Raw genomic sequence first — 12,424 nt, forward strand, 5'->3', positions numbered from 1 at the left:
TGAGTAGCAGAATCCTTGCAAACCTTCCTGTTCCAGGAACTAGGTTTCAGGGATTGCTGTGGAGCAGCAATGCCTCGAGGGTCCCAGGGAGGTCACAAAAGAGAGGGAGGTGAAGGTGTCGGTATCTGACCACCAAGGGAGGTGTGAGAAGGAAGGCAGGCAGCCTGGCAGAGTGCCTCAGGACATGGGCTCTGCAGCCCAGCTACCTGAGCCTGGGGTCCCTTCTTTGCCACTCCCTAGCCTTGAGACTTTTGTTTAACCACTGTATGCCTTGGTCTCTCAAAATTCAAGATGAGGATAATATTATCAAACACTGGCGGGGGGGGGGGGGGGGGGGGTGCCTGGCCGGGAGCCAGGCTTAGTAACCGTTAGCCACAGTTAGCAACACCAGGGCCCAGACGCCAGGTGGAAGTAATGGATTATGTTTCATCGATACCTCTCTTCTCAACCCAACTACACTTCCTAGGGGCTTTTTGCACATTAAAGGCACTTTTTACAAAAGTAATACATTGGAACAAAAACACAGAAAAAGAGCAAGTAATCACTTTGCAGGGCTCACCAGTGTTAGGGACAGGTAGCACCTCAGAATGCAGACGGAGCTCTCCAGACTGAGCTGAGGTGAGCAACCCCTTCTGTTCCTCCCCCTGCCCCAACCAGCTGCCCCCACCAAGGAAACAACCAGAGTGACAACAGCAACCTAGTTCTGCAGATCTTCAGGGCAGGAATCCCTCGTTCTGGACGACTGGGGCCCAGTTAATCAGGGCCTCTCCGTGTGCTCTTCCACGCAGGAAACGTTTGCTATTTTCATCTTCGGCGCTGAGTTTGCTTTGAGGATCTGGGCCGCCGGCTGCTGCTGCCGGTACAAAGGCTGGCGGGGACGCCTGAAGTTCGCCAGGAAGCCCCTGTGCATGTTGGGTAAGCCCTGACCCCCAGCCTGGGGGCCTCCTCAGTTCCCTTCTTTCCATGCGTTACTCCTCCGAGGGGGTTCTAAGCAGCTATTCTGGGAAACCGCCGGCATTGTGAGGCCAGCCCGGCCTCTGACCCTGCCTGGATGAGAGGGACAGCGCCAGCCTCCCAGTGCTGAGATTCCTCCTTCCATGGCTTATGCTCATAATGACTGTACAGGCGGGGATTCTTAACTGGGGCATCGGGGGAAGCATCACTCTTGGCATCTGAGTTGTGAAAGAGCCAGCAGGTGGCAGGATGCTGAGCATCCCTGGTCCCTAGACTAGTAGCATTCCCAGTCACTGTGACAATCAAAATTAGCCACACATTGCCAGAATGGCTGGGGTGGAGGTGACAGGCGTGACCCCATTGCTAGTTGAGAATTTACTTCTATAGGACCATGTTATGCCCATTTTACAGAAATGGAAACTGAGGCTCTCGGAGCTAAGTCATTTTCTAGTCAGCAGCAGATTTTGTGGTCAGCAGCAGATTCCGTCCTAACACCCAGGTGTGGTCTTATGTCTTGGACTGTAGTTTGCTTTGAGAGGTGTCACTGGAATCCTTCCATCCAGGGGCAGGCATTTTGATGGCAGAGCAGGTGGAAGCTCTCACTGACCTATTGGTGCAGTGTGGGCTCCTGTGTTTCCATCTGAAAATGCTGCTAAGATCCATGTAGTGACAGCTCCTTGAGTGACAGCTAGGAGTCTTGAAGCTTCAAATCCCTGTGGGCGGGGGAGGTTAAAGTTACAGGATCATAGAATGTCATCCAAAGGCATTCAGTTCAACATGCCCTCCTGTCTGATGCTCCAGTTGCTTGCAGCAGCCTTTAAGTGGTCACCCAGACTCTGCTTGTATGCCTCTAGTCACGGGGTGCTCACCACCTATCAAAGTATTTATCCCTATCTTAACTCCTCTGACTTTCTTCAGATGTTTGAGTCTAAGTATTTCACTCCTCTTTCCCTTCCAGCAGTGTTCTTTTGTCCAGGAAAAATGTCCTTAGTGGCTTCTACTTTATATCACATGTTCTCAGCACCATAGTCTCTCTCCACTGAGATGCTGCTCATCCCTCACCCCCCTTTTGAAAAGTGATTGGCAGGACTGATGCAGTTCTTCAAGGGTGGACGGCCAGCCCAGGGAAGGGCTGGACCACGTCCTTTGTCCTACATGCCAGCCTTCTCTCTGTGCAGCCGGGGTTGTGTGGCCTTGCTCTCTCCCTGCTGAAACCTCTCTGCCTGGTTCCCACCTGCTGCTGAGGTTGGACTTCTGGGGCTTTTGGTTTTTTCCTCAGAATTTTGAATGCAAGTAGGATGTGCCTGTGTGTGTGTGTGTGTACATGAACATAATTTTATTTACTATATTTTTTTCATATTTCTCTCTTCTTTCTTCCTTTGCCCTCTTTCAATTTCTACTCCCCACTTCCCTTCCCTTCCTCTCTCTTTTTCTTCCTTCCAAGTGTTTTGCAAGTGCAATGGTATTAAGACTTCTTTTTCTTCTTGGAGAGACCTGTCCAGTGCTGAGCAGGAGTCCTGTGTGTGTGTGTGTGTGTGTGTGTGTGTGTGTGTGTGTGTGTGTGTGTGTGTGTGTGGAGGGGTGGCTTTGTGATGGGTTATACCCAAATTTAAAAAGATTCCTGTCCAGTTTGAGAACATCCTGGGGTGTGGCACCTGGACCCCTCCAGGACGGGCATGTCCCCTATGAGGCAGTGTCCACTGTCCCAGGATGGGCTATGGTCACAGAGCTCCAGGGCTCCTCACTGCCCTTCCTAGAGAGACAAAGCTGGTCCTCAGTGTCACACCATCCTTGCTGGCGTCTTTCCTCATGTTGCTGTGTTTTCCACCCTACATATCTCCACCTCTCCCATAATGAGGCCCTTGGAAGAAATGTTGCTTTTCTCTGCTAATAATTTTAAAAACCTGTCCAATCAAGTTTTCCCCAAATTTACTTGGCCATGGGGCCCTTTTTACTTGCCAACACTCTGCAGAAGAGTGGGGTGATAATTAATCCAGTTGTTGGGTGCCACTGAAGGGAACAGAGACCAGTTCTCTCCTCTGTCCCAGACTGCTGATTTCAGGGCCCTCCCTAGCCATTGCAGAGGCGTCTCATCCCCGTGGCCTCCTCCGGTTTCATCTGTGGCTGTGGTGGACATTTTCATGCCACCGCCTGATACCAGCATCCCAGGTCATGGGTGGGCCTCACTTCCTTCCACAATCTACTCCGAGGCCTTCTCTGAAGCTTAGGGAGATCACTAGGCAAGTGCCGCTCAGAAATATGGGGGCATTAACACCCCCAGAGGTGACCCTCCTGCAGCAGGGACAAGAGTGAAATGGCAGATATCCCAGCCTCCCGATTTTCAGACAGGTGATCTTGGCGGGTGTTCTGCCTACGGCTCAAAAGACTCAACAGTGACCTTAATAACACCCTCTTTCATTGTGTTTTTCTCCTCTCTCTCCTTCTGCAATCGTTTGCATCCTGGGATTCTCTCTCGATAAATTACCTGCACCCAAGTTCCTGTTTCAGGTGATGCTTTTAAGGGAAACCTCTAGTAAAACAGTGTCAGAGGTTCAGGCTTCACCTCCACAGCCTGAGGAACTCCAGATACCCTCCCGGCCTGAGAGTGAATCCCAATGACCACCCCAGGGAGCCTGGGAAATCGCTGCTCTGTGGTTTAGAGCCCTCACTGGGGTTTGACAGGCCTGTGTCCAACGCAACCACTTCTGGCTGTGTGGCTGCGGGAAGGCACTCATGCTCGGAGATGCTGTTTCCTCATCAGTTACAGGAGAATAATCCCACTGACCACAAGCGGTTGGTGTCAAAATTCAACTCTGCAGCGCTTAGATCGTCCCACCGCGTGGCACGTGTCCATCTGCCAGGGGACAGCACCTGCGATGACGCCATTGCCTTTGCGCCACCTCTCTCCCCTCTTCCCTGCCACTCTCTCTGTCCTCTCCCCCAGACATCTTTGTGCTGATCGCCTCTGTGCCTGTGGTTGCCGTGGGAAACCAGGGCAATGTCCTGGCCACCTCCCTGCGGAGCCTGCGCTTCCTGCAGATCCTGCGCATGCTGCGGATGGACCGGAGGGGCGGCACCTGGAAGCTCCTGGGCTCCGCCATCTGCGCTCACAGCAAGGTTAGTGCCGCGGAGAAGCTACAGGAGCACACAGGCCTCTCTTCTACCTGTGCCCTTCCGTGGCATCCCAGAGGGTGCTCATTCTGCCACCACCGATGATGGTGACAGGGAGGAGGAGGAAGAGGTAAAGGAGGAGGAAGGGCATGAACAGGTGTAGTGCAGAGAGCAGGATCGGGTAGACCTGCGCGTAGGTCTCTCAGCTCCACCAAATGAAAATTACTCTGGTCAAGTCACTGGCCCCTTTTTGGCCCTCAGTTTTCTCATTTTTACTATAGGGACAGCAATGCCCGCACCTCCAGATTGCTGAGAGGATGAAATGAGCCCACGCAAGGCAACATACGGTGGGAAGGAAAGGTTCTGGAGTCACACACGCCGGTTTGAATCCAAACTCCACCTGTGTGACTTTGGGGATTTTTTTGAAACCTCTCCAAGTCTTGCTTTCTGCATTTATAAAGTTGGAATGAAAACACGCTTACCTCATAGGGTTGGTGTGAGCATGAAATGAATTGACACATGGAGACACTTGCAAAGTACTCAATCATAGGAATTGTTCGGTTGCTGTTGTTACTAAAACTTAGTACTTGACATTGATTAGCTCACCTCCTGGGCCAGGCACTAGGGTTGCCCCGTTACACTGATGAGGAAGCAGACACAGAAAGAGGAAGTAACTTGCCCAAGGTCATGCAGTGGGACACAAACCCAGGCAGTCCAGCTCCAGTGTGCGTGTCCGGTGGTTTGCTCCTGGCCATGGTGGTGCTCACTCTCCGAGGGAGATCAGCAGCTAGGAAGGGGTGGGACTCGGTCCAGTCCCCTTCCGGAGTCCCACGTGGTTGAGTAGGAGTGGAACCCAAGCAGCCAGAATCCCGCTTATCTGCAGTCATGGTACACCTTGTGTTTCCTTCCTATTCTTAACCCAAGCCTTTGGCACTGCTTTGTTTTAGCCAACCTGCTTTAGCTGGATCCTGGAAGAATAAAGGAAAACCTCTGTGTCTCAGCTCAAGCAGCAAAAACTCTGGGGGCAGAAATCAGAGGAAGGGACTCCTAGGACGATATTCTTCAGGGGTATAAAGTAAAGCCTGCCTTCTTCCCTGAGAAAGTAGCTTCTCATGCCAGCTGTGGTAGCCACTGGTGCCCTGCCCAGACCCCCTTCACCGGGAGCCCTGTGAGCACATCCTCCATGACTGCATGCAGATGCAGCATATGCACTTGAATCCTTGTCTCAGGCTCTGCTTCTGTGCAACTGGACCTGAGGTGGCAAGCCAGGCAGTTTACCATTAGGGAGCTTAGAGTTCTCCTTATGAGCATTAACAAGTCCGTGCCACCTCCTCTAACCGGGCGGCCCCAGAATGTACCCATACAACTCCTGGTTCTTATATCTCAGATGCACACCCAGGTACGCTGGGGTGCTCTTCTATAAGATGGCATCTCCCAGCAGAGTGAATGTGAGCTTAGGAGTCAGACAGCAACTTGGATCAGAATTCAGCTCAGCCACCTTCCAGCTGTGAGACCTTAAGCGTGTCACTCTATTTTTATCAGCTTCTTCAATGGTTAAAGGTGAATCCTTCTGGCGTTCACATGAGAAAAGGTGCATTGAAGTGCCTGGTAAATAGTAGGTGCTCATTACGAGTAGCATTTACTGTTCTGAATATGCGTTCCCTCACAAATACACCATACAAATATGAAAATAAAACAAAGGCATAAAATACCTGGGAATCTTTTTCCTTAGAAGGCAATTTCTTGCCATAAATGTTTTATTCCCTGTCTGCGTTGCCTCTGGCCACACAGAATCAGTGAGGTCAGAGCTTTCTTCACAGGGTTGTCTGTTGCTCCTGACCTTCTATTTCATCTCGTATCGGAGTACACATCACAGTGCCCTCCTGGGTTCAGCCACAACCTCGTAGCCATGGAGCTGAGTTGATTCACAGCTTTGCTGGAGTCTGTGCTAAAAATTGCTTGTTTAAGTCTTTGTCCTGTGTTCCTTCAGATTCTAATAGATCCCTGGTGTCTGCTGGCTGTTTGCCATGTAGTTTCCAGCTCTGGTTGGATGTTCGTGATGTAATTCCTGGGGACAGATGGGTGCACACTGCAGCCAGCTCCCACCGAGGCAGGGACTCCTCCCCAGGGGAGCAGGGCTCTCTGCTCACAGACTTGGACTTACGAACTCCTACTAAGCTCCAAAGTGTATGTTCTGAGTCCTCACGAAGGCCTGTGCTGCCAGAGCCAGGAGGATGCTCTTCCCCCAAGGGTGTCTCCCATGGCACCGGTGAACGAACCTTTATAAATTCATATCTTCATTTTACTCTGGGCCAGATTCTATGCTTGACTCCTCTGGGCACTCAGAGATAAAAAGTGGGAGGCTCTGTTACGCAAACTTAAACTTTCCAAGTTAATGCTTTTATTAGTTAGGATAGGCCAAGCTCCATTCCCAGAACAAATAAGCCCTGGAGCTTCCACCATTGGGCACGAAAGCACCCAGGTCTTCTTGCTCACATGCTGTGAGCCTCGTCTATCCTTAATACAAGGCCTTGAGTCACCAAGGCAGGGAAGAGTGGCCTGGACATCCTGCATAATGGATTTAGGGCCAGGAAGGGATTTGCTCCCATCACGTCCCCACATTGGCTGGTCCCTAGTCCCTATGCCCCAGCCTGACACAGGGGAGCCTTGACAGGTAGAGGTGCTGGTGGATACTGGGGAACGGTCACAGGTTCTGCCACAGAGCTGCTGGCAAAAAATATATAAAGTCAGAATCATCTTGAATAGCCTTTTAGATGAGTGAAAAGCACAGAATTGGGACTCATTTTCACTCCTTATTGGTGACCATCATACTATCTCTTAATAATCCAAAACAGTTTTCTGTGCACACCCAAACAGACAACTGTTTCTTTGGGTAAGCACAGATGAAACTTCTGACATCACTTGGGGGCCAGAGGCTACGAAAAAAATATAAAAACACTAGAACCGCAATCCGCAGGCAAGAGGCTGGTGCTCTGGCAGCCACTGGGGAAAGACTATCCAATGCACCTTTTCCCCTTGCAAACTCCCCGCAGGGAGACCTCACCAAGGGGGTGGATGCTGGATTGCCTGACCTCGCTCTCTGTTGCAGAGCAAACGCACCGGAGTGCAGTGTGCGTGTGATGCTGTGGGGAAGGCCAGATCCATGAGCAAATGAGCATAATAAAGTGGTGGAGATGTAGAGATGTCTATTTCAAAAATAGGGAAGGAATAAAGGAAACATAGTTGAACTCTTTCTTTAATTGAGGGAGCAAACATCGAGAACAATTTCATAATGAAGGTGGCATGGGTATGAAAAGGACCTGCTGCTCTTTGGTTGGTCCCGTCAGTGGAGGGCAGTTTAGCCTGCGGGACCCAAGTCACCGAGGGAGGCAGGAGGCTGTGGGTGAGGTTCTGTTGACCCAGAAGGCCAGCCGACTGGCCACAGATGGTCAGATGGTCAGATGTAGGAAGGATAAACATTTGCACAACTTGGCTGTCTGTGATGACTCAGGGAGTCACAGGCTGAATCTCCAGATTGTGTTTGCCAATCACCCCGACTTTCGTCCTACCCAACCTATCATATCCAGCCTTGGAACTGGAGTAGAATGAGAGAAATAGAGAAAGCTGGAGCTGGAGAGAGCATCAGGCATTGTCTCAATCAGGATTTTCAAAACTTCAGTGATACGTGGATCTTTGCAGTCTCTTCATTGTCCTTGCTGATTACTTACCATTTTTCATTCGATTGCTTTACTCTTCTTTACTTAGTCCTATGTTCTAGTCTATCATGTGATAATACTCACAAAATTGGGGATTTTATGTGTTACTTATGCTTCTTTTTCATATGTTATAGATCAATATTGCACATAAAAACAGCTTATATCTATACTCCACCAGAGGGACACTTAACACTGTCGGGAACTCTGTGGTCCAGTCCCTTCATTTTAAAAATGAGAATTCTAAGCTGAGGGAGGAAGAAGATAATTTTCCCAGGGTCACACAGTAAACTGGGGGCAGGGCTTGGTCCCTGCCCGCTACGCCACACTGGCTCTCCCCTGCTGTTGGTTTCCTGGCAGCACAGAGATTTCTCCTTGCTCTGCGCGGTCCTGCCTGGAATCGAGTCTCTCGATCCCTAAGCCCTGTCTCAGGCAACAGCCACTTCCTCCTGCCTTTTCACTCTCCTGCAAGGCCTCTAGAGCTGTGATACCACTCTAGGCCAGAAATGTTTCTCTCCTCCTACAGTCATACACTTATTCTGTTCATTAATGTTGGAAATAATGACCATATTTACTGATACCATTTTACAGTGAGGATCAGAGATGGTGAGTAATTTGCCCACAATCACAGAGCTGATGATATACCTGGACTCCAACTCCATGGTGTGTGGCTTCATCGTCCACCCGATGACTTCCCAGTGACCACTTCCCTTGTCTACTGCTTACTCTCCCAGGAACTCATCACTGCCTGGTACATCGGTTTCCTGACACTCATACTGTCTTCATTTCTTGTCTACCTGGTTGAGAAAGATGTGCCAGAGGTGGATGCACAAGGAGAGGAGATGAAAGAGGAGTTTGAGACCTATGCAGACGCCCTTTGGTGGGGCTTGGTGAGTCACTACTTTGACGGCCAACCTTATGGGGATTGAGTGTTAGAGGCAGAGAGAGACAAAGGGTGTGGCACAGACATGCTCCTTCGGGCAGCTGCTTTCTGCAGTCAGAGGTAGAGCTCTTCCATCTCTGAACCTGATCATAGGAGACTCCCTCCCACCAGAGCATGTACTTGGAATGGATTTTTCCCTAGTATTTATAAGAAATCAGAGCTTAGAATTACATGGCTGCATTTAGGGACCTTACGTTATTAGTCATAGGCTGTTACTAGCCAAGTCACACATGTGCAGACAAACCCAGTGGTAGATATACACATGTGTACCCAGACCTGTGCATGCTCATGCTCATCCCTGCAAGAATGCATAGTATTTATTGAAAGCTTACTTTGCTATAGAGCATCACTCTGAGCACTTTACATTTATTAACCTACTTTAAATGCAAACAGCTTCTATTATTAGCATCTTTTGAAAAATGAGGAATCTGAGGCATGAAGAGGTTAAGTAACTAATTAAAGGTCTCTCAGCCAGTAAGAGGTTAGCCTGAGATTTGATTTCAGTCAGGCTCCCAAGACCACACTGTTAACTGCTCTAATATTGTGCCTCCAGTATGCATGCACATGTGCATAAGTACGTGTGTACTGACAACATAAACATGTAAACACACACAGAAATATGCTACACAGAGTAGAACAGATGCATGCACAGACATTAGACATGCACACATATACACACAATACATATGAATATGCTCACAAGTACACATATTCATAAACATGATTATTCATAAAATGACATTTGCATATATATACACATTAATGCACGTATATATGTTTGCAATTATTGAAATATTTGTTGACTGATTGCCTGATAGGTAGGAAATCCTTAACTTATAAACAAGTCTCAAGCTCCCATGTAAGTTATTTGATACTTAGTGTCTTTTTTCCCATGGAAATCTTGTTATAAACCTCTGCCCAAGCTGAAACAGAGATTTATAGGTAGAGCTCAGTTTTCCTCTCCATAGGGGGCACTGTTTTCCTCTCCATAGGGGGCCCATGCCTGCACTCTTCTCTTTTCAGATCACACTGGCCACCATTGGCTATGGAGACAAGACACCCAAAACTTGGGAAGGCCGTCTGATTGCTGCCACCTTTTCTTTAATCGGAGTCTCCTTTTTTGCCCTTCCAGCGGTAAGTACCTTCGATATGTGACATCCCCAGTGTGCCATGCAGGACCCCTCACCATCTGGCCCCAGCTTAACTTTCCAGCCTCATCTTCTCTCCTCTCACACCCTAAATCCCAAGGCCTACCCACTCACTAGCCGTTTCCTTAAGCGAGGTGGCCCTGCCTCCCCGCGACGGCCTGCGCTGCTTTCCTTTGCCAGGAGTAACCCCTCCAACGTCAGCTCCTCCTCCAAGGCCCAGTTTCAATGCTGCCTTCTTTACCTTGAGTGAGTTGTTCCCTCCTCTGGGCATAGCTCTGTAAAGGCATTTCTGCCTGTGCTGGGATTGTGCATTCCCATATCTGCCTCCCCTGAGGACCGTGAGCTGGGATTCTCTTTTTCATTCACACATCCCCAGCGCCTTGCACAGGGCAGGTCCTTCATAGGTGTGAGCTTCCTTCCCTTGTCCTGTAATTTATGTAAAAAACACATTTCCCTCAAGCATGTCTTGACATATGATAGAATACCTTCCCCAAAGCCCAGTGTCCAGAAATATAATAATAACAATAAAAATAGGTTGCATTTATGGAACTTACTGCATGCCCACATCATGCCAAATGCTTTACCTGCATCATCTAATTTAATCTTCATGACAACATTATGAATTGGTGTTGTATTTTTACCTCCATTTTTCAGATGAGAAAACCAAACCTTAGGTTAATAAATTTCCCACAGTCACAAGGCTATTGGGTTGTAGAGCCAGGAACCCCAAGTCCACTGGTTCTAAAGCCCTGCTCTTAATGATGAAGCTTGAAATAATACTTATTTCTTAAATAATAGCCCCTCTGCCACCCCCTTCATCTTCTGTTGTTTGGTTGGTGAGACTTTTTCTCCGATGGCAGTGCCACCTTGCCTTTTCTGTTTTTTCCCAAGCTATTTGACATTGGGCATATGACCTTCCTGAACCTTAGTTTTTTGCAACAGTGAAACAGGCGGGGGGCATGAGGGTGCTGCACCATCTCCAAGTTCTTTTCAGCTTGAAAAATTTGTGCTTCTATCCACTTAATCCACACACAAGTCTGACCTGGCAATCAAAACAGATTGTAGTTTTGGGAAATGCCGGCCATAGTAAAAGTCTTGAGTGACAGTTCAAGCAGCTGAAATATTTTAAAGTTCAATTAACATTTACTGGACATCTATTCTGTGCCATATACTTGACCAGGCAGTTCCTGTATATTATCTCACCTTTTTCTTAACAAAATCTAGGGTAAGTACTATCCTCCTACCTCCCTGTGGAAGAAACTGAGATTGCAGCAAAGCTAACAGGCTTGCCCAGGGGCTCACAGCTGGGAAGTGGCAGAGTCAGCATTGGAACCCAGGCCTTCCTGACTTCAAGGCTTGTCCTACTTAACCAAGCTCTGCACTGTTTTCGAGAGAAGGAAAGGGTCTTTCCCCCTTCCCTTTCTGTGCAATGCTGTCACTGCAGGGCCTTGGAATGCCCTTGAGCCCTGCAACATCTGCTACCCCAGCAGCAAAGCTGAGCACTGGGAGAGTCCAGGTGGGGACTGACTGCCTGCCTGCATCTCCCTCCAGGGCATCCTGGGGTCGGGGCTGGCACTTAAGGTGCAGGAGCAACACCGTCAGAAGCACTTTGAGAAAAGGAGGAAGCCAGCTGCTGAGCTCATTCAGGTCTGTCTGCCTGAGAATGAACTAGAATGGGAATAAGATCTGTAGTGTGTGTGTGTGTGTGTGTGTGTGTGTGTGTGTGTGTGTACCCGTGTGTGCACACCCAGGCAGGAGCAGGCCTGCTTGCACATGCTTGCTTGTGGATGGCTATGGGAGTTTCCATGGGTACAATGTGACGTGTCTCTCTGTGCCCTGAAGGTGACACTCCTATCACTGTCTCATTCAAGTTCTAAGCCAAGAAAGAAATAGACACAAGACTCAGGGGTCAACCTATCAGCTTTGTTACTGCTAATGTTGGAGAAGAGAATTTAGCTTGGACCTGGAGCTGTACTTGGCTTCCTTTTCCTTCTACTTCCCATCCCAGGCTTGACCTAGGGACCTACAGGGAAGGCTCAGCCTAAAGTCTGGGTGCTTAGCCGGTCAGCTACAAGGAGAGCTGGCTCCTTCATGTCTGCCAAGGACACAGAGCCCCAAGCCAACGGAGAAAGAGATGGCTTACACGTGTGAAACACTGAGCCGAGTCACTGTTCACCTGCCCAGTAGACACCATGAACAAGCAGATGCTGGACACCTGCCAGCTCTCCATCCTCATCCCTCACCCTGCATGGGCTGGGGGCTGGGGAGAGTAGTGAGAGGTGGTGAGAGAGGCATACGTGTTTTGTCTTCTACTTCAGAGGGAGCTCCTGCTTCATGCTTTTATGGGCTGTTGGGAACATGGGAGCACAGTGAGTAGGAAAGTAGAGTGTCCTAACTACAGCCACCTGAGTGCTCACCCACTGGTGAGCTTGAGTCCAGTTGTAGTGATTGTCTCTGTGGGTTTGTGTATCTGACACAGGATGCTACATGATATCATCCTACATGTTGTAGTTTCTAGGTCGGTCCCAATATCCAAGAATCTGCCCCTCATATCC

General features: G+C 49.1%; 1 protein-coding gene across 1 annotated transcript in view; it reads left to right on the forward strand.

Annotated features, from left to right (window-relative positions):
- The window catches only part of KCNQ3 (potassium voltage-gated channel subfamily Q member 3), a 294,125-nt gene that overhangs the window by 249,422 nt on the left and 32,279 nt on the right, over positions 1-12,424 (forward strand). The window contains exons 3-7 of the mRNA XM_045560378.1: positions 789-915; positions 3,899-4,071; positions 8,513-8,668; positions 9,745-9,855; positions 11,421-11,516. Of these exons, the coding sequence (XP_045416334.1) occupies positions 789-915; positions 3,899-4,071; positions 8,513-8,668; positions 9,745-9,855; positions 11,421-11,516 (663 nt within the window). The remainder of the gene's footprint in view (positions 1-788; positions 916-3,898; positions 4,072-8,512; positions 8,669-9,744; positions 9,856-11,420; positions 11,517-12,424) is intronic.

The sequence above is a fragment of the Lemur catta genome, chromosome 9 (assembly GCF_020740605.2).
Source record: "Lemur catta isolate mLemCat1 chromosome 9, mLemCat1.pri, whole genome shotgun sequence".
In the NCBI taxonomy this organism is placed as follows: domain Eukaryota; kingdom Metazoa; phylum Chordata; class Mammalia; order Primates; family Lemuridae; genus Lemur; species Lemur catta.